The 21,088-nt window shown below is 40.3% G+C and overlaps 1 protein-coding gene across 1 annotated transcript in view; it reads right to left on the reverse strand.

Annotated features, from left to right (window-relative positions):
- Positions 1 to 21,088, reverse strand: part of LOC308051460 (junction-mediating and -regulatory protein-like) — a gene marked incomplete at both ends in the record, with an annotated part of 100,661 nt that overhangs the window by 25,609 nt on the left and 53,964 nt on the right. The window contains 1 exon segment of the mRNA XM_080361898.1: positions 5,888 to 6,061. Within this exon segment, the coding sequence (XP_080218024.1) occupies positions 5,888 to 6,061 (174 nt within the window).

The raw sequence follows: 21,088 nt of genomic DNA on the forward strand, positions 1-21,088 counted from the left end.
ATATGGAGGATCTGAAAAAAAAAAAAAAGATTTAACTATCTGAAATCAAAGCCACCAGAGCACAGCTAACTCTGCTTCTTCCAAATTTCAGGAGAAGTAGTTCATCTTAAGGTTTCCAGCCACTGCTGCCTACTGCATTCCACTCTTATGCTATAGCAATGTGTATTCTTAACTGTGCTGGTTTGAATGAAAATGAGTTAATTTTCTTCGTGCAGTTAGAAACCTTTCTTTTTCATAGCTAGCATGGTCATTATTTGGACATAGTTTGAGAACAAAAGATAACACCCCAGCACAGAGCTAATGTTTTTAATTGCTCTGGTCTGAGAGCCAAGGACATTCTGAGCACTCTGCCCACAGATGTGAGGCATTGAGGAAGGGGGGCAGAGATGGGGCAGAGCTTGATTGACATCCAGACTGATCAATAAGAGCATTCCATCTCATTAGAATCATGTTTCATATTTAAGGAGAGTTGGGATCTTCTGATTTCTCACTCTCTCTCTCAGGCCTGTTAGCTCTTGCTTGCTCTGGGGTGCTTTCTCTCTCGAGTCAGGGGAGTTTGGTTCAGGACATTTAGTTCAGCCTTTTGCCGTTTTGCAGAGGCCTCTAAGTCTTTCTGCCGTTTTCCTCTTTCTTCTCTCTTTGGGATCAGCTGTTGAGACTAGGCGTTGCTACCTGGGACTGGCTGCTCGGTGTGGATGGAGTTTGTGGAGAATTACATTGAGAATCTTCTATTTTATACTCTATTTCATATATATATTTACTAGTAGTGTATAAGTATTTTGTTATTTTATTAAACTATGTTTATCTCAATCCAAGTTTCTCCCTTCTCTTTTGATTCTCTCCCCTGTTGGGAGGAGAAGAGGAGGGGGTGAGTGAGTGGCTATCATGGCTGTATTGCTAGCTTGGGTTAAACCACGACATTAACATACAAAAAAATGCTAAATTTTCACAGGGAAATGATCCATTTTGACAAATGAAAAATTCAGGGGTATAAATGTGAAACATTTTTAAAATCAAAAAATATTACAGCTTTTTTAGTTCATTAGAATTATAGAATCATTTACATTGGAAAAGACCTCCAATACCATAGAGTCCAACCATAAACCTAACACTGCCAAGTCCCACTAAACCATGTCCCTAAGCACCACGTTTACACATCTTTTAAATATCTCCAGGGATGGTGAATCAACCACTTCCCTGGGCAGCTTGTTCCAATGCTTGATAACCCTTTCCATGAAGAAAGTTTTCCTAATATCCAATCTAAACCTCCCCTGGCGCAACTTGAGGATGTTTCCTCTCATCCTATCACTTAGTACTTGGGAGAAGAGACCAACACCCACCTCACTACAACCTCCTTTCAAGTAGTCATAGAGAGCGATAAGGTATCCCCTCAGCCTCCTTTTTCTCCAGGCTAAACAACCCCTGTTCCCTCAGCTGCTCCCATAGGACTTGTGCTCTAGACCCTTCACCAGCTTCATTGCCTTTCTTTGAACTCACTCCAGCACCTCAGTGTCTTTCTTGTAGTGAGAGGCCCAAAACTGAACACAGGATTCAAGGTGCAACCTCATCAGTGCTGAGCACAGGTGGACGATCACTTCCCTAGTGCAGCTGGCCACAATAGAGAGTGTTTCATAAAGATGGACCCAATTTGCCAATATACTGTTTTGAAATTGGGCCCATCTTTTTTAAACATCCTGTATTTCTGATAAAAAACAGGATGCTGTTGGCCTTCTTGGCCACATGGGCACGCTGCTGGTTCATAATCAGCCAGCTGTCATCACCCCCAGGTCCTTTTCTGCCAGGCAGCTTTCCAGTCACTCTTCCCCAAGCCTGTCGTGTTGCATGGGGCTGTTGTGACCCAAATGCAGGGCCCATTACTTGGCCTTGTTGAACCTCATGGAACTGTCCTCAGCCCATCAATCCAGATGGTCCAGATCCCTCTGTATAGCCTTCCTACCCTCAAGCAGATGAACACTCCCACCCAACTTACTGAGGGTGCACTTCATCCCTTTGTCCAGATCAGTGATAAACTGGCTCCAATACTTAGCCCTGGGGAACATCACTTGTGGCTAGCTGCCAACTGGATTTAATTCAATTCACCACAAGTTTTTGGACCTGGCCATCCAGCCAGTTCTTTACCCAGCAAAGAGTAAGCCCATCCAAGACATGAGGTGGCAGTTTCTCCAGGAGAATGCTGTGGGAAACAGTGTCAAAGGCTTTACTTAAGTCCAGAGAGAGAACACCCACAGCCTTTCTTTGCTCCACTAAGGAGGTCACCTTGTCATAGAAGGAGATCAGGTTAGTCAAGAAGGACCTGCCTTTCATAAACCCGTGCTGACTGGGCCTGATCGCCTGGTTGTCCTGTATGTGTATGTAGAAGTCTGATGTCTAGCAAAAAGAACATCTTAAACTAAATTTAGAACTCAAAATGCTAGATAAAATAATCCATCATAAATATTGTTTGCACTCTGGTTTTATGTTTATACTTGTCTTCAGAGTTTTGGGGGAAATATACATGTAGCCCAAAACATGTAATACTGCATTTGAATATCAAGCTTCACTTGCCTGCTGCGTATGTTACATCAGAGAGTCTGAAATCAGAAGAAATGGACCAGTAATCCAAACAGTGAAATTAAGATGCTAAAACTCACTTGTTGAATGTCTTTACATATTATTACATCTAAAACAGCAACAGTCCAGAAATAGTGACATTTTAAAATGCCTATACAAATTCAGCACGGCTTTTATGTGTATATGACTTAAAATACTGCCTTCAGTTCTTTTATTATACCTTCTCCAGCATTCAATGAATATAATTTTAGTTCTGAGTGTTTGGCTGGCTTATCAATACAACTTTTCCCAGTTACCACAAAAAATATGGTCATACTAGTCGTACAGAATATGTCTAGTAAGCGTATCTTACTTTACTCTTGAACTGAGTACATAATTGCTTCTTTGGTGAGCATTTCTCAATTTGATAATACAGTTCATTACAAGTTGGCTTTTATCTGTGTGTGTGTGTGTCCCCCCCCCCCCCCCCCAAGCCTTGGAATTATTCCCATATTATTTAAAAAACAAGTATTTGCAGTGTCCACTTTTTTCATGAACACATTTTGCTATGTTTAGGAGGTCCACAGGGATTTGAGCAGCACTTACAAATATTAATCATTTCTACAAACAAAACTATGTTTCTGAAGCTGTGAGCCCCAAAAAAAAAGAGAAACGTCACTGCTGAACACATTGTTCTAGGGTCAGATGACTAGTACATAATTAAATAGAAATTTTAGCAGAATTCAGTTTTCCAGATTTGTGTTCCACTTCATAATAAGCCATCCATTTTCCAAATTCAGCAATATTTAAGTGCTTCACAATGCGGCTTTGATTCCTCACCCATACTAAATGATCCATCCTTCACACTAAATGAGGCAAAATACACCTGAAAATCTAGCATAAAAACAAGTTAAAAAATAAAAAGAAAAAAAGACTTCTATCATGGACAACGCTAATCTGCATTTTCAAGCTTTTAAATGCTTTAACTTTGTTTTTAACTTTTGTTCTGTTATTTTGTTTGGGTTCTTTTGTTTGTTTTGTGTTTTGTTTGCTGTTTTTTTCTTTTCACAGAAGGAATCTGCAGAGAATTCAGCTGTTCTACTCTAATAAGCCTCCACTGAGCACACAGAATTTAGTGTTTGTTTGTCCCCTCCTGTAGGCTTGTCTCTTGTCTAAAGTTTCACAGCAACAGCAGAAATTTAACACCCAGATGAAACATCTTCCATTTTTTGTCTTGCTCCAAAACAAAAGGACACTAAACACTGTTCTCAGAGATTATAGGCAAAGCAATTCATCCTCTCCTAATCTCATTCTGAAAACAAACAAAATTAAACTGATTAAAATAAAATACTTGTAAAAAATATTAAAAAACTAAAACAACTTCCCCACAAATCAAAGAGAGATATGTAATGCAGAAAAACTCTAAAAATATTAATTATAGAAGGCATAGGCCATCTTGACTACTGATATTTTTATTCAAGTTTAATTATCCTTGTAACTTTTTTTCATTTTAGTAACTCATTCTTCAGTTTCTTCCATTATTACCCTACTTTATATCCAAACTTTATCTTTCTCCTTGTCAGTCATTATATTTAAACAATATTATGTGTTCACAACTCCCATTTCACTGAGGTAGTAAGCATCAGAAATACTCATGTATGAAAATGGAGCTAGCAAGTTAACACAAACCATCGCATGCATAATTTCTATTTATAAACCAATTCCTCTACCCTAGCTACCCAGTGTAATATATATTTTGTCATCATAGATACAAGTACTGCTTTCTCTCAATCAATGAAATGAAAAAAAAAAAAAAAAAGAGAGATAGCATCTTTCTCTACAACATAATACAGATGACCAAGTTTTATAACTCAAAAATTGCCAGGTTAGGAAGAGAACTTAATATACATTAGATGCACCTATGTATGGTTAAAGTGATTCACCATATAACATGCCTCTGAAGTTTACCAAGGTTATTCTTTCAGGAAAAAAATGTAAAAATGACGTCTTTTAAAACTGAAATCTAAGAGAGAGGTTTGTTTGTTTGTTTTTGTGGGTTTTTTTTTTTTTGTTTTTGTTTTTTTTTTTAAAGAGATTCTTAATTCATGTTCCATACTCAATATGATACTTATCTTCTCTTGTTTGACAAAAGAACAACAAAAAATTAAAATAGAGAAATAAATAATCTTTTCCCGTGCTACAGCTAAAAGTTCAGATAAGACGGGAACTATTTCATCATGCTGAGGAAAGCTTTCTATTAAATGTATTTTGCATAATCTTCAAGAGTATAATACATCTGAAAAAAATATTCATCCCAGTTCTCTATGCAGCAACATTTATCATTCGGGGGAAAAAAGAGCACTTTTACTTCAAATATCATTATCTCACAGATTAGTTCCAGATTGCTGAACTTTCTGAAAAATTACTTTATAGACACAGCAACAGCTCAAAATAAAACTGGTTTTGGAATCATAAATCTTCTTGCCAGCCTCCTTCTATACTCTAACACAGAGAAAACCACTATATTTTTAAATTGAAACCAATAAAAACAACGTTGGCTAACAATAAGGTGCCAAACAGATAAACTGACATTTGCAATGCAGATTAAATGAAAAAAAAAAAAATAGCTTCTATGTTACAATACATAATTTAAAAGAATCAGGCTACGGTCTTAATCTGTGTAGAAACTGCTGATTTTATCAAAAGTACTTTGAAGATGCAATAAAGATGAAATTTGTTATTTTTGGTTAAATATTTAAAATTAGAATTATTTCTAATTAAAACAAACATATGCATTATAAAACAGTTTTACCAAAATGTAGTATTCTTCAGCTGGCTATACTTTAATAGCTCTAAGGAAAATATTCTGTTGAAGTGTTATAACAAATTACATACTTTTAACATGCTTCCATGCTTCCATGCTTCCAAGTGTTTCACAACATGGTTTATCAGATTATCTCAGAAAACTAGAATGAAAAGTAACTTCCTGAAGAATCTTTTAAAATAATTAACAATCACATAGATATTGTTCAATATGTATCTTTCTGTTTTATGTGTTAGTCAGTATTCCCAGTAATCACGAAACTGTAAGTTTCACCTATTAAAGTCAACAATTAATTTAAATAGTCAAACATAGTAAGTTAAACAGTTGACGGTTAGCTACATGTCAGAGACATTTTCACTCTACAAAAAGCACTCCTCTGAGTGAAGGAACCAGAAAAATAGGGTTAACATTTAGTGGAGAAACCATCACTGCATGTACTGCATAATAAAAGTAAATAGTAACTGAAAAGCATGATTTCCCCATTAATAAGAAGTTCAGTTACCTTTACCATACCTTTATCTGCTGTCTTCTAAGCATCGCAAGTTCCCTCATATCTTGGAATGGCTGCAGCAAGTACTGGTAGAGCTCCATGGTAGCTTCTGCAAGACTACTGTATGCTTCATCTTCCATTTGATATAGTTCAAGTAGCTCTACCATGCTTTCCATGTTCTTATGTCTTTCCAGAAGCTGTAGAAAAAGTGCTAATTTTAGTGAATGTGTTCAAACATTCCTGCTAAAAGTGACAGTCATTGAAAAAAACACATTTTTTAGCCTATCCTTTTGTATTATCTTCTCTACCACACAAAATCATCACTCAGACATAAAAAAAAAAAAAAATCTTAAACCCCACCCACATCTTGAATTTAGCCACTCAAGTATGAGCACATCTCAGATAAGCTTAACTAAAAATGTGCACCACTCCTATTAATTTTTTCTTTTCAAAAATCTTTGGAAGGAAATTATTATGAGCACAAAGAGCAACTTAGTACAAGAATCTATAACATAGTAATCAGATAAGCTACTTCACACATTTCCCACTTTAAGGTATGAGGGTAGGAGGAATGATAGGAAAGGACACAAAATTCAAGAAGTCACATTTTGATCTTTCTAGGTCCCTAGGCAAAGAAGGACAAAAAGAGAGTTGGAAAATATTAACAATGTTTTACTAATGCTACTAATAAAATAGAGAAAATAATACAAAATATACAAAACCAATCTTGAAAATCCTTGCAAAGATCAGCACTGCTCCAGCAGCAGCAGAGCCTGCACCTAGAAGTCCTGGACTGGACTCTGCAGCAAACCGGAACTGGATTCAGTCTGTCACTAGGCCTCAGTTCGCAGGGATGACTCGCAAGGTCCTCTCCTAATGTCAGCCATAGTCCAAGAGGAAAAAAGGGACAAGATCCTTGTGATCTCCCACTTCTATATGAAATATCACGTGAATGAGATGGAATACTTAGTTGGTCAGTTTTAGTCACCTGTTCAGTTCGCTCCTCCTTGCCCCTCTCGCGGGACGTGCATTCTTATCAAAGACCTTTCATTCCATTGCTATGTCTACCAAAACATGTATCCTACTTTATCTAAGTGCAGCTACTAAGAAGACTTTAGCTGAAAGGAAAATTCACTAAAAGAGAAACTTGTCTTGTTTTTAACAAAACCATGACAGTTTGCTGATGACACAAAACTGGGAGGAGCTGTGGACATTCTCAAGGGCAGAGAGGCCCTGCAGAGGGATCTGGACAAACTGGAGAACTGGCAATCACCAACCGCATGAAGTTCAACAAGGACAAGTGCTGGATTTTGCACCTGGGACATGGCAACCCTGGCTGTACATACAGAGTGGGGGAAGAGATGCTGGAAAGAAGCTCTGTAGAGAGGGATCTGGGGGTTCTGGTTGACAGTGAGTTGAACATGAGACAACAGTGTGCCCTGGCAGCCAAGAGGGCCAACCGTGTCCTGGGGTGCATCAAGCACAGTATGGCCAGCCACTAAAGGGAGATGATTGTCCCACTCTACTCTGCACTGGTGCAGCCTCACCTGGAGTACTGTGTGCAGTTCTTGATGCCACAGTATAAAAAAGATACTAAGCTACTGGAAAGTGTCCAGAAGAGGGCTACAAAGATGGTGAAGGGTTTGGAGGGGAAGCCATATGAGGAGCGGCTAAAGTCACTTGGTTTGTTCAGAATGGAGAAGAGGAGATTGAGGGGACACCTCATCGTGATCTAGTTTCCTCACAAGGGGAGGAGAAGGGTGTTGGAGTGATAAAGGACTCAGCATTCCGATTCAATGCGAATCAGGCAAAGCCATTTATTACAGAAACAAGCCTCATTATATATACACCTATTCTCTGATCACGCATCCACGCCCCAAGCATGAATTCAATAATTGGATATCATCTATGTTCACAAGTTAATATCTCAGAAGTTAGATTAACCTATTCAAGAGACCAATAGCTTAACTTTGATATGTCTCCTAAAGCTTTACCAAGACTATAGAGTGCAGTAGATACTATGGTAGGAATGTCTTATAATTTTACCTCATCTTTGCATTGATTATCTAAGTGTAATATCGCCCTTTTGGCTCTCCTGCTGTTTGTTCAAATTGCCATTCTCCACAGAAGGTACACCACCTGCTTGCTAATAGGCTTCTAGACCACCAGGTCTGTGAGCATCTATAACACTGAATTAGGATCCACAGTTTACATTTGAAACAGTCCTCACAACTTATCTCCCTCCTGTCCATCTGCATCCGTTGAATCTTTGTTGTCTTTATTCAGCCATGGCTTGACCCATTTCGCGGGAATCCACTTCGGTCCTTGGCCTGTAACGACACAAGCATAAGCTTTTCCCCAGGTTATCAATTGATGTGGCCTTTTCCCTTGACCATTAACTAGCGATTTGACCATAACTGATGTAGGTTCTCTCTGATTTAGGATGTTTTAGGGTCATACTTGCAAAGTGTTTCATCACATACAGTGCTTTTGACAACTGGTCAGAATCAGATACATGCGTTGAACTTTGACTATGTACTCAAAATCACAAATCAAATTTAGAGGTTCCTCCTTAAAAAGCTCTAAGTCAAGTAAAGCTGCACCAAGTTCTGCTAATTGGGTTGAAACTTCAGTAATTTTTACAGAATGGTGCCAATTGTTATCTTCACGCCAGACCACTACAGCTTTATGAGACTTCCCAGAACCATCAACAAGAAGTGTGCAAGTATGTAGGATCAGACCAGATACAAGTATGGTCTGTGATCTGATGTTAAAGACTCGAAGGTTCTGCAGCTATTTACATTTAGGCATGCCAAAAGCTGTGCTGTTTAGAAAATCAGCTAGTGCAATTTGCAAGGACATAGATCGCAAAACAAAAAATTTAAAAAATCAGAATTAAATTTCACAAATGGTACATATATGACAAAAGGATCATGGCCTATTAAGACTTAAATTCATTCCCTGCATTTCTTGATCAGAGTAACGATTGGTATATCAGTCTGTTAGCATTCTCATCATACTGTCCCACAATAGCCACAGGTTGTTTCTATGTTGTAGCTATAAATAGACAAATCTGCAAGTCCAATTGAATGCAGTTAGCTTGTAAGGTTGTCATAAATTTATTCCTCAAAGTCTCTAAGTCCATTTTGGTTGTCATATTTACTGGATATTGTTTTCCCTTACCAGATCAAAGTCCTGTTTCAGTTCTATCAGTGTAGTGTTCGCTTTATCGAAACATTGACTGTTAATACTAGTGGAAATAAAGCATTCAAAATTTCCTTGGAGATTTCTCACTTGCAGCAAGCAGATCTGTACCATCCAAGCAGCTTCTTGTAGGACATGCAACTAAACAGAACTCTCAGAAAATGTTATTTGAGCTTACAATTTACTTAACAAATCTTGACCCACGAGAGGTATAGGGCTTTCTGGTAAATACAAGAATTCATATTGTAAAATTTTGTTCCAAATTTGGCATTCCATTGGTCTCAGAAAATGGTCTTTATTTCATTCTCTCCCATGACCTCAAAAACTAGCACAGTGAATTTACTAAGAAGTGTCTTACAACTAGTTACCACAGAATAAGTCTAATAAAAATTTTTTTGTTTAATTTCCTAGTTTCATTAGAACTACAGATCTGCTAGGGATGCCTTTAAATTTCACCCTCAGACTGCTCCATTCAGTGTTAAAACATTGCTGCACTGGATGGGAGAGAAAACCCCCCTTTCACCACCTTGAAAGTGGGCAGCCAGGTTTTTCCATTTATTTTTTTTTTCTCTTTCTCTTCTTGCTACGGTTTAGATATAGCCAAGGCCACGCAGCTGGCATAATCACTGGTACGAAGTAGGAGGCTCTGGCAAACTCCTCAGTTACAATGAGCTGAGTTTATCTTGCAGCTTGACACAGGCCTAATATTTATGTTCAAGCACAGGCCTGGATATTTTGCTTTTTTGTTTTCCCATTTCATTCCAGCCATAATACACTTTATATGCAATTCAAAGTAACTCAGCAATAGTTACATTCCTTAGCTCCATTTACCTTTTAAAATTTACACATGTCAAAAAACAGTACATTAAACATCAATCCATTATACCATTTTCCTCGAACCAATTCAGTTCATATTCTAGCAACTTTTAAATACAACCTCTTTCAAATTCACATCTATCATAGCATTTAGTTTTAGTTCCCATACCTGCAACAAACGCATAAATTCAATGTGAATCAAAGTTTAACAACTTCAGTTCTTTTCTGGTCTCAAAATTACTAGATAATATAAGCAATTACTCTAATGTGTAAGGAAGCATCCTAAGGGGGAGCAAGGTGATATTTTAGTAATTTTGTATTTTGTAATTATCTCCCCAAACAAAATTATTTTGGTACCAAATATATATATATGCAAACTAAAACACTGAGCTCAGATATGAAAACCAAGCACCAAGTTCAAATATGTAGATGGATCACAGTTATACTGTTATATCTCAATTTTTGCATTGCACCTTTGAACTACTTACTGCTCAGCCAGGTGGATGTAGCTCTGTGTCTCCCTGACAAAACAGGTCAGTGCGTGCTGGAGCCCAATCAGCACCTGCCCCCCGTCGCCGCAGCAAGCTGGACTGGGCAAGGCTTTTATTAGTGTCTCATCTGGTGTGCTACAACTGTTATCCCCAAACCAGGATTCTTTTACATGGTGTGCATACAAAAGAGCCAAATCCAGCACATCGAGATGAGACACAGCCTATCACAGAGTTGTGCAAGTCTGGATACGGGAATAAAGCTAGTAAGCTAGAAAGAAAAATAACAGCTACTACAGACAAAAATTTTACCATCACATTCCTGCAGTAAAGAACTAAATTACTCATGGTTTTCTGTATTATCACAAAACGCACATTTTGAGTCAACGGATTTTCATGATTTAACAGTCTGTGAACTTACTGTACCATATAACAGGCAAAGACTTATTAAAACTGAAATGCGTTTAAAGAGATACCTACAAAGAAAACAGGTTAATAAGGAAAGCATCTTGCGGACTTCAGCAAGTTTTCTTACCTGTGTGTTATCAGTTAGCTTTCTCTCAGCTTGTTGAAGTGCACACCGCCCCGCCTGTAAAACTGTCTGAAATGGTCGAATGATCTCCTGTAGAGTTTTATTTTTGTCCTGCTCTTCTCACCTTAAAAACAACATTAATTGCAACAAACTGTTTTACTTCAAGGTTCTATTCTCCAGCCAGTTTTCCCAATTATTTAACTTAAACAGCAGCCAACACTAATTTCAATATTTAACAAGATCATCTTTCCTCCTTTTTCCAAGTGCTTTCCTATGTTCTAAAACACCTCCCAATACTGATTTCTTAGGAACACGACTGAAAACAGTCATTTCTGACCCCACCCCGTAAGTAAAAAACATGAGAAGAGGGAGGGAGGGGGGGAAGCACAGGGCTGCTTGCAGTGTGAGTGGGAAAAATGGGGAGATTTTATGGCACACTTAAAGACAACTAGTAAAACAATTAACTCACATTCCTGACAAACTGCTTGATTTTCAGAGAGGCAATACACAGAAGCACGTAATATGTACTGTAAAACTCACAGATAACATGTTGATAGCAAACATTAGCATTCTCTACTGCCAATTTCAACACCAGTGCTTCCTTAGCTTCTAAGTTTTCAACCTGCTTATTGATGGCCTCTTGAAGATGGTCAATAAATTGCATGTAATTCTCATTGGGACCCTAATTAATAGTTGTAAATAAATTGGCTGCTTTGTTGGTTTCAGGCACCTCTATCATAGCTTAATATGAAAGGTCTGTTGACTGCCTCAGGATTTCAGAAACTAATAGCGCCTGTAATTGTGATGTGGCAATTAGTGTCTCTTCCAAGAGCTGAGGGACACCCACCGCTTTCAAAGAATCCCCATTGTTCTGTCCTAAATGATCTATAGCTGTTACATTGCATAGGTCTAATTTTGCTTGAGTCTTTCATGTTTTTTATCTGATCTTGGGGCAACATGTACACATGCTCCTTTTCCTTTCAACTCTTCAAGAAAATGCTGCAAACCCTCATCTTCATCCGAGTCATCAGATAACACGGACTTGAATGGTGCTGGAGAATCATTAGTAACAGGGGGGTTTGGAACAGTGCACATTCTCGCCAATATTTTCTAGCATCATAATTATTTGTATAACCTGAGTCCCAGGCACATCCCCTTTCCCGTCATGATCAGCATGACCGCATTGACGACTGTTGGATTCACTCACTATTAGCTGATCTAATCTTTCACACAATTCTTTTGTCCAGTTCTTATCCAGTGACGCCTTCTGCTCTCTCGTGGAAGCTGGAGGGTTAAAAGGCCGTAAAGGCAGATACAAATTGGTAAATGGACTGATAGTACACTTGTTTACGATTTTAGCATTCTCAATTTTTGCAGGTTCTTTGGGCAAGTTGTCTGATTCCAATCCTTCGGACTTGCTGTTCTCATCAGGGTTGGGTAATAGTGTAGGAGGCCACCCGCTTGGCATTTTTTCTCCCCCCGCCCCAGACTGCTGAACCATCGGGGGTGCCAAAGGCACAGCAGGGGATGGAATAGGGAGGGTATCAAAGACACAAACCGGGTAAAATTCACAGTGACTTTCAGGATTCTTATCAGGCTGCAACCCTACAAAAACTCCGGCAGCAGCAGACCGCTCAGCCTTAAGATCTTTTAAGGTGGCAATTATAAGCTTCCATGTAGTTGCTAATGATTTAGCTTCTTTATCTCCATTGCTGACTTTATCCCATAATTTCTGCCCTATATCGTCCCAAAGTTCAAGTTTAAAAGCCTTCTCGGTTTCTGCTGGGTAGCTGTTAGTTCTACACCAAACTAGCAGTCTACGTCTGTTATTTTCTTCCTATTTAAGTCCTCTCACAGAGAGAATATTCGAAGGAGCTTCACTCTTCCCTCCTCCTGCCCCAGCCGCTCCCCTTTTCCAGTGATTTCTTTGCCAAATTTGTCTGCGGAACGTCCGTACGCCTCCGCCTGGTTCTCAGCCCAGCTGATCCGCCTCCGGCTGGGCCGCTCCAGTCTTTTCCCCGATCGTAGTGAGACACCGTTCAGAGTATCACGTTGGGGGTCACCATTTGTTGGAGTGACCCAATAGGGTATAGGTGGGACTGTGGAGACTCACATTCATATAGCTGACCTAGGCCTAGGCCTAGGCTGCCTTCTTTATTCACCATTGACAGTTTATAGGATTTACAGGTACAGGCCTGGACTAAGATGTTTACAAAAACGTGCTTTTCCACTAATTGTTATTAAGAACACACTAAATTCATGTGATGTTTGTCTCACTTGTTTTTCCACTCAATCACAGACCAAGCCCAAGGACATTCACACATCCCATGCACTTGGGGGCAGTTATCCAGCCCGAGATACCATTCTCACGAGTCTGGGCTACAACTTTTTACAATTACGAGAAACGTACTTCAAAGTAATCTGTCCAAGGCCCTTTATATATTATTATGTTAGTATTATGTCTTCGACCGTCCAGATGGTCATGTTAGAACTGATCTTTCTTTATCATCCAGGTGGCTGGAACTGCACATCTTGCTTTCCCACATTTTTCTTTCCAACAAGGGGAAGTTTCGGTTAGACATTAGGAAAAGGTTCTTCACCCAGAGGATGGTGGAGCATGTGAACAAGCTCCCAAGGGAGGTAGTCACGGCTCCAAGCCTGGAAGTATTTAAGAAGAGACTGGACAACGCCCTCTGACATATGGTGTGAACTGTGAGTTTGTCATATGCAGGGACAGGATTTGGACTCGACGATCCTTGTGGGTCCCTTCCAATTCAGGACATTCTATGATTCTACTTGTGATATATGTGTTTTTCTATACCCCAGGTGCAGTTGCCTGAGTGTATTTACAGTTACCTTTCCTCGCCATTCTTGCGCTATTCCCACACCTTCTAGCCCCTCACTCAAGAGACCACTTCTGCTGGGGCCAGCAAACCAGAGGTGTTCATTTGGCTTGTGAGGTGCAGCACAGAACAATTTACAGGGGCACACAATGAACACATACAGAAAAAGGAAAAAAACATATTTCTACAATAATGCTTTCAATCAGGTGTCTCATTCATCTTGTCAAGGAATCAAACGAGTCGTTCAGCCAGGCAATATCAGTAGATTGTTTCACTTGCTGCATTAATCCCAAAGATGTGAAATTTTGTCTTCCATGCTGGCTAGTTCATCATCTATGTTGAAGCAACACTTGCCTTCAAAATCTAAGCAGCATTTACAGTCACTAACTACACAGAGAAAGCAACAATTAGAAACATTAATGTCAAAAAGCCTTAACAAGCACAATTCTGTAATACAGCTACTGGGGTTGTCATGCTAATGAAACACATTGTTAAGAGATCTGCAGTTGTTAATTTCTCCTAAACATTAAAGGTAAATGATTTTTACAGTAGAGGCTGAAAAAATCTAGGTTTGGCAGGACAAATGTATGTCACGGAGGCACCCCAAGGTTAGTTTAAGGGACAACAGGGTCCAAAAACAACTTTTATTAAACCGGTGAGAAACAGGGTTTTAGCACTCCAAAGTGACTTAAATAAAGGTTCGGATATCAGTTGAGGAAAATTATTAAGGGGCAGCAACTAATACAACAGGCGGTCCACAGTGTGCATGCACGTGGCTTCACTCAAAACAATGCTGGAGCCAGCCCTGAGTCCGAGACGAATACACACTTGCCTGAACACGGTGCGGAATTATTTTTAAAGAGATACACGTACTCGTAGTGAATACAGAAAGTGTACACTCGCGATTCCGCGAGGGTAAATTTATAATACACTCGCAATCCTGCGAGGGTTAATTTACTTACACGTGCAAGTGCTCATATGGAGCATGGAATATTACACGTGCTCGTATTAAGCACGGAAAGTACGCGTGCAGATGTGCACGGAAAGTTACACGTGCAAATGTGCACGGAAGGAAAATGCACCTGCGATTCTGCGAGGATTAATTTTACACGTGCTTATATTGAGCACGGAAAGTTACACGTGCATATGTGCACGGAATAGTATAAATATACTCGCAATCCTGCGAGAAGTTTTACTCACACCCGTGGCAGCAAGGCAAGCAGAGTCTCCATCCCGGAGAGGGGGGGCTCTTGGCGGCAGCACCTTGCTTGTGCTCCGAGAGACCCGCGACAATGGGCGGAGTCTCAACGAGAATCCTATTTTTATACTGGCTGATCAGATCTAACTGTAGGCATTCTAGAAGCTTCTCTGCACCCCCACACTGGCTGCGGGTGCCCCTGAAGCCTCCAAACATCCCCCACACTGGCCGCAGGTGCCCAGTGGCTCACTGGCGCCTGGGCACTCCCTTCTCCTAATGGCCCTGGCCAGGGTGCTCTGGGGCCAAACAAAAGAAGCTGTTAGCCTCAAGTAGCAGAGGGAGAGGGAGATGTGCCTACTCCTTCCATACTGAAGGAGGGAGGGGGAGAGAGGGGGGTTTGCATTCTGCCACAATGTAACTTCATCAACAGGAGCGTTATCACCTTCATGTAATATTATATGCTTTTGCTCCAGCTCCTTCAGCTAGTATTACTCTGGGTTTAAAAACCTGGTGTGGGGCAATTGCCCACACAGACTGGAAAGCTGTGGCCCGTGCTTTTTCAGGTTGGACTTCAATTCAGTGTTGGGTCTGTGACACCACTAACATCATTCCAATGCTGTCTCCTCTAAATAAAGCAAAGGTATTCACTGAAGATACCTGAAATACAACTCGAGAATCTGATATTAGCAAAGAATGTAACATAAGAGGAGAAGACAGGGTACAAAACCATACAACATTCTCAAGTTATATGAATTTTAATATCTAGATCAATAAGCTGCAGTCTCACTTCACAATTCATTGGTGTGAATAATTCAATTTCCCCTGTAGTTAGTCCTGACACTGTATCCACAGCAGTGTATACATATCACCACCCCCTAGATGGGGGTAGGGGGCCAAGATAATCAACCTGACAGGTATTCAAGGTCCACTGACCACATTTTATCTTTCCCCATGGCCTACATAATGCCCTTAATTGTAACTGTGTACAAGTAGCATAATGATCTGAGCATATTTTACAAGTATATAATAGCAAGGGGGGTTGATTGTGAGCAATGTCCCATGTGTGTGCAGCATAAGCTGATCCATGTCCACAAGCTATATGCACATTTAGAGCTTGAGCATGCATCTTGGCAGAGGTGATATTATCTACTTCCCTACCATTTTGTGACTCAAGTGAATCAACTTTATCATGCTCTTCTATTAACCTATCACAAGGGGAAGCCTCCTCCACAGAAGATGTAGGGATAAAATTTCTCCGGTGCCCTAAAAATCCCCCAAAAGGCATGTAAATGTTTTACTGTAGCTGGTACAGAAAAATTCTGGACTGTGTGCTGTAACTTATCTGGTATTTCTCTAAGCTGGCTATGCCAAACTATTCCTAAATATAGTACAGTAGCACTAGAGCCCTGTGTTTTAGTCAGATTAATTGCCCACCCTTGTCCTGTAAATGCACTTGTAGAAACTCAGCAGCTGCTTCAGTTTATTGTTGTGGCACTGCCATAATCAAAAGATCTTCAATATAATGGCAATCAGTATCAGTACCTGACCATAATGCTATATTAGCTACTATCATTTGGTGGCAAATGGAGGGATTGTGTTTGTATCCCTGAGACAATACTCAGCAAGTATATTGCTTTTGTTGCCAGGTAAAGGCAAACTGGTCTTGCATTGAGGTGGCAGGTGGTGTGTGAGGTGGGCACAGTGTTAGTGGTGGGGCTAGGGGTGGTTGACTTTTCTGCATAAGCAATAACTTTTGCCAGCGGCAAAGCATATCTGATGGTGTGAGCCCACCTATTTCTAATAGTGGGATACCAGCTTGTACAAGATCATTCCACATTAGTTTCCTCATCACCCATGCTGTAACTCCTGTCAGTTTTGCTGGCTTTTCTGTATTCACCACTGAAATAAAGGATTCTCAATTTACAGCCTCAGTTCCCCTCCAAGGTATTTGCTAGAGTGTCCACATTACCCATAGCATTTGTCACTGCTGACATAATCACTGGTTTTAGTGAGGAAGGTGCTCCTCTCAAAAGCGACATGTTAATACTTCTTGTCACTGCTGTCCTGTTTGGATTGGATCTCATAACCAATACATAAGCCATCTCCATCTGCTGTACTAAATCAATACCCTCCTCCATTGTACACTAATTTCCAAGAGACAACACCAATTCAACAGGTTCAGCATATGCTGTTAAAACTGCTGAACACAACCATTGGTATAGCGTAGGTGCAATAATATCTCGCCCATCAGGACATCTGACATTTTGCAGCTGAGCATATCCTCGTATCCAATCATCATTGGCTATAGGGCTTAATAAATCATTTTCATCTGCTAATAAATGGATAGACACAGCTCCACCATCCCATGCTGGCAAAATCTGTGCCAATATGCCTTCCTCAGTCTTCTGCTGAGAGATCTCTAAAAATTCCCTTAACTCTCTCAGAGCATAAGGACGCATGATCTGTCCCCCTCATCTGCTTGTTTTGGCTGCCACATCATTTGAATGGGGGGCTGTGCTCCCACCACCTCCCTACCATTTAAGTCAGGATCAAATCAAACTCAATATTGGAGTCTGAGGATTCACTCCAAATATTTCCATCCTATTCCTCGGGATTCCAAGATCATTTTGTGGTGAGAGCACAAACCTGAGAACTCAAAAACTTATTTTTTCCATATTTATCCCTTTGTTTCTTAGCAATACACACTAGCAACTGGTCTACATTATCTTGCAGCTCATAACACCACTCTGCTCAAACACTAATTACTTCTCGCGTGATCACCTTTGCATCCTGTAAAATCCCTACTTCCTTTTCCAATTCTCTTATTTTACTCTGTAATGTGACAACTTCGTGGTCAAGAGCTCTAAGACTGGTAACTAATAACCATCCTTATCTCCCTGCTAACTTGCAACAGGAATCTGATGCCATTTTCCACAGCAACATGTGCATAGTCATTTCATTTGCCTGGGGGGTAAACACCACCCCCTCATCCATCTCAGGCCATGCCTCCAGCTGAGCCAATTTAGCCAAAAAAGCAGCCACAGAGGTCCAGTGCCACGAATGCAATGCAAAGAGGAAAATTCTTTTTTGTTACCTCACTACCGTTCCGTTTTTGAAAAAGAAAACCAAACAGAGAAATTATGACAGGCATTTGAAATTATAGTTATGATATACAACATTTAAGGGAATATAGAAGGGTTAAACTATTTTCTCTCCCTTTTTGGAACTGGTTTGATTACCACTAGAAGTCTTTGCCAATACAGTGTGGTACGAACAGAAGATTGAGAGCTTCGATTCTGCTTCTAGACAGAGCCTGATGAAAAGTCTAGGATGCTTTAGTGTTACTAGTCCTAAATGGGCCACTGACATTGGAGACAGATGGTGCTAAGCTAGCTGTATAGAGGACCTCTCCCATTTTGCTCTATAATACAGTATGATGGAAGTTTTCCTGTTCTGGATCAAAGTCAGCTGAAGCATCTTGTTTTAGCCGGCTGGCATCCAGACAGTATTCAGACTATCAGATAGCAATAATGCTGGATCTAGCACAGAATCCACTGAATTAATAATGTCATAAAGGAAACCAGGCCCTCCTTAGACTCACAGATAGTTTAAATGTCTATGTTCCAATTTTCACACAGGCAGTACCTAGACAACACGCTATATTAGAAACATGAACATTCAGCTAATACCTTTTATTAAGATGGAGACATTGGTTAATCTGGCTAAATGCCTAAACCACCCTGGTACCTTAAAACTATGCAGTTTTCAAGATGTTAGCATAAAATACATAAACAATTTTTGTGGCATATGTTATGCCTCACTCACAATAAATTCTCAATATAGACATTCAGTGTTACTATTCATTTAATTCAACAGTCTCAGTATGAATTTTTTACTTTCACAACTTTTAATTATATTACTTAAAGAAGTGGGTGGAGGAGGATAGAGTAATATCCTGTACAGGCCTGACTAGAACTATACCCATTGAATACTGCATTTATTTAAGAATCATGTTCCACAGATGTTACATTGTTCACAACTAAATGAATCCACATATTTTAGGCAACTATTAGGCAGATAGACTCGAGCCAGCAGCAAACACATTTTTGTCAATTTAACAGCACATATCTTTGAACTATATTGCTCCAGCCTCCTGATAGAGAGGGATATGTATCTCTTGAAATTCCTATGGGCCAAAGTAATCCTCAGTGTATCTGCCCTGGGGGATGACATAGAACAGAACAAAATAGAATAGAACAGAATATTTGCAGTTAGAAGGGACCTACAGTGATCATCTAGTCCAAGAGCCTGACCACTTACAGGTTGACCAAAAGTTAAAGCATGTTATTAAGGGCATTGTCCAAATGCCTCTTAAACACTGAGAGGTTTGGGGCACCAACTACCTTTCTAGGAAGCCTGTTCCAGTGTTTGACCACCCTCTCAGTAAAGAAATGCTTCCTCATGTCCAGTCTAAACCTCCCCTGATGCACCTTTGAACTATTCTCATGCGTCCTGTCACTGGATACCAGGGAGAAGAGATCAGCACCTCCCTTTCCACTTCCCCTCCTCGGGAAGCTGCAGAGAGCAAAGAGGTTACCCCTCAGCCTCCTTTTCTCCAAAAAGAGAAGACAAGCCCAGAGTCCTGAGCCACCCCTCATAGAACTTGCCTTCCAGCCCTTTCACCAGCTTTGTTGTCCTCCTCTAGATGAATTCAAGGACCTTAACATCCTTCTTAAATTGTGGGGCCCAGAACTGCACACAGTACTCAAGATGAGACTGCACCAACACTAAATACAGAAGGATAATTTCCTCTCTTGATCGGCTGGTTATGCTGTGTTTGATGCATCCCAGGATGCGATTTGCCCTCTTGGCTGCCAGGGCACACTGCTGACTCATATTGAGCCTGCTGTCAACCAGCACCCTCAGATCCCTTTCTGCAGGGCTGTTCTCCAGCCACTCCTCTCCCAATTTATAATTGTGCCTGGCATTACTCCATCCCAGATACAGAATCTAGCATTTGGACTTGTTAAATTTCATCTCATTAATCACTGCCCAATGCTCCAATTTATCTAGATCCCTCTGCAAGGCCTCTCATCCCTCAAGAGAGTCAACAGTACCTCCCAGTTTGGTATCATCAGCAAACTTGCTAATAGTGCATTCAACTCTTGCATCCAAACTCTTGATAAATATATTGAACAGAACTGGCCCTCAAATTGAACCCCAAGGAACACCACTGGTGACTGGTCACCAGTCAGATGTAGCCCCATTTCCTACAACCCTTAGAGCCCTGCTCTTCAGCCAGTTCTTCGCCTAGCCTGAACCTGCTCATCTCACAGTTGGACAACTTGTCCAGAAGGATGCTGTGAGGTAAAGTATCAAAATCCTTCCTGAAAAACAGAAAAACTACATCCACCACCTTCCCCTCATCCACTAGGCAGGTGACCTTATCATAGAAGGACATCAAATTGGGACTCTGCCTTTCTGAACCCATGTTGACTGTGCCTGATGATTGCATTGTTCTTTAAATGCCTTTCAGTAGTACCCAGTATAATCTTCTCCAGAATTTTTCCAGGAAATCAGGTTAGACTAACAGGTCTGTGGTTCCTTGGGTCTTCCCTCACACCCTTATTGTAAATCGGAATAACATTGACTAGCTTCCAGTCAGCAGGGAGCTCCCCAGGCTCCCAAGACTTTTGGTAGATGATCAAGAGGGGTTCTGCCATAACATCTGGTAGCTCCTTCAGTACTGTGGGATGAATCCCATCAGGCCCCATGAACTTGTGAACATTCAGCTGATCCAGCTGATCCCTTATGATACAGGGAATTGACAATTAACTAATTAAGACTTAAAGAAATAATTAACACCTAAATAATGATTAACTAGCTAACACTTAAAGACACTTAGAGAACTAACCCTTTAACCTGCATCACTATTGCCTTGCTTAGTTTTGTGTAAATTATTGTACGAGAAACAGGACTTCACTGATGCCTTGCAAAGTTAATAATCCTTGGTGCATCCTTGGGTGAACTAGATAACAGAAACTTGGGCACAGGACAGGAGATATGCCAGTTTTAACCAACTCAGCAGTCTGACACCTAATCAATTCATCACACTGGACCACAGGTGACCGTGTACAGAGAAA

This window comes from Nesoenas mayeri (assembly GCF_963082525.1).
Source record: "Nesoenas mayeri genome assembly, chromosome: W".
Classification (NCBI taxonomy): domain Eukaryota; kingdom Metazoa; phylum Chordata; class Aves; order Columbiformes; family Columbidae; genus Nesoenas; species Nesoenas mayeri.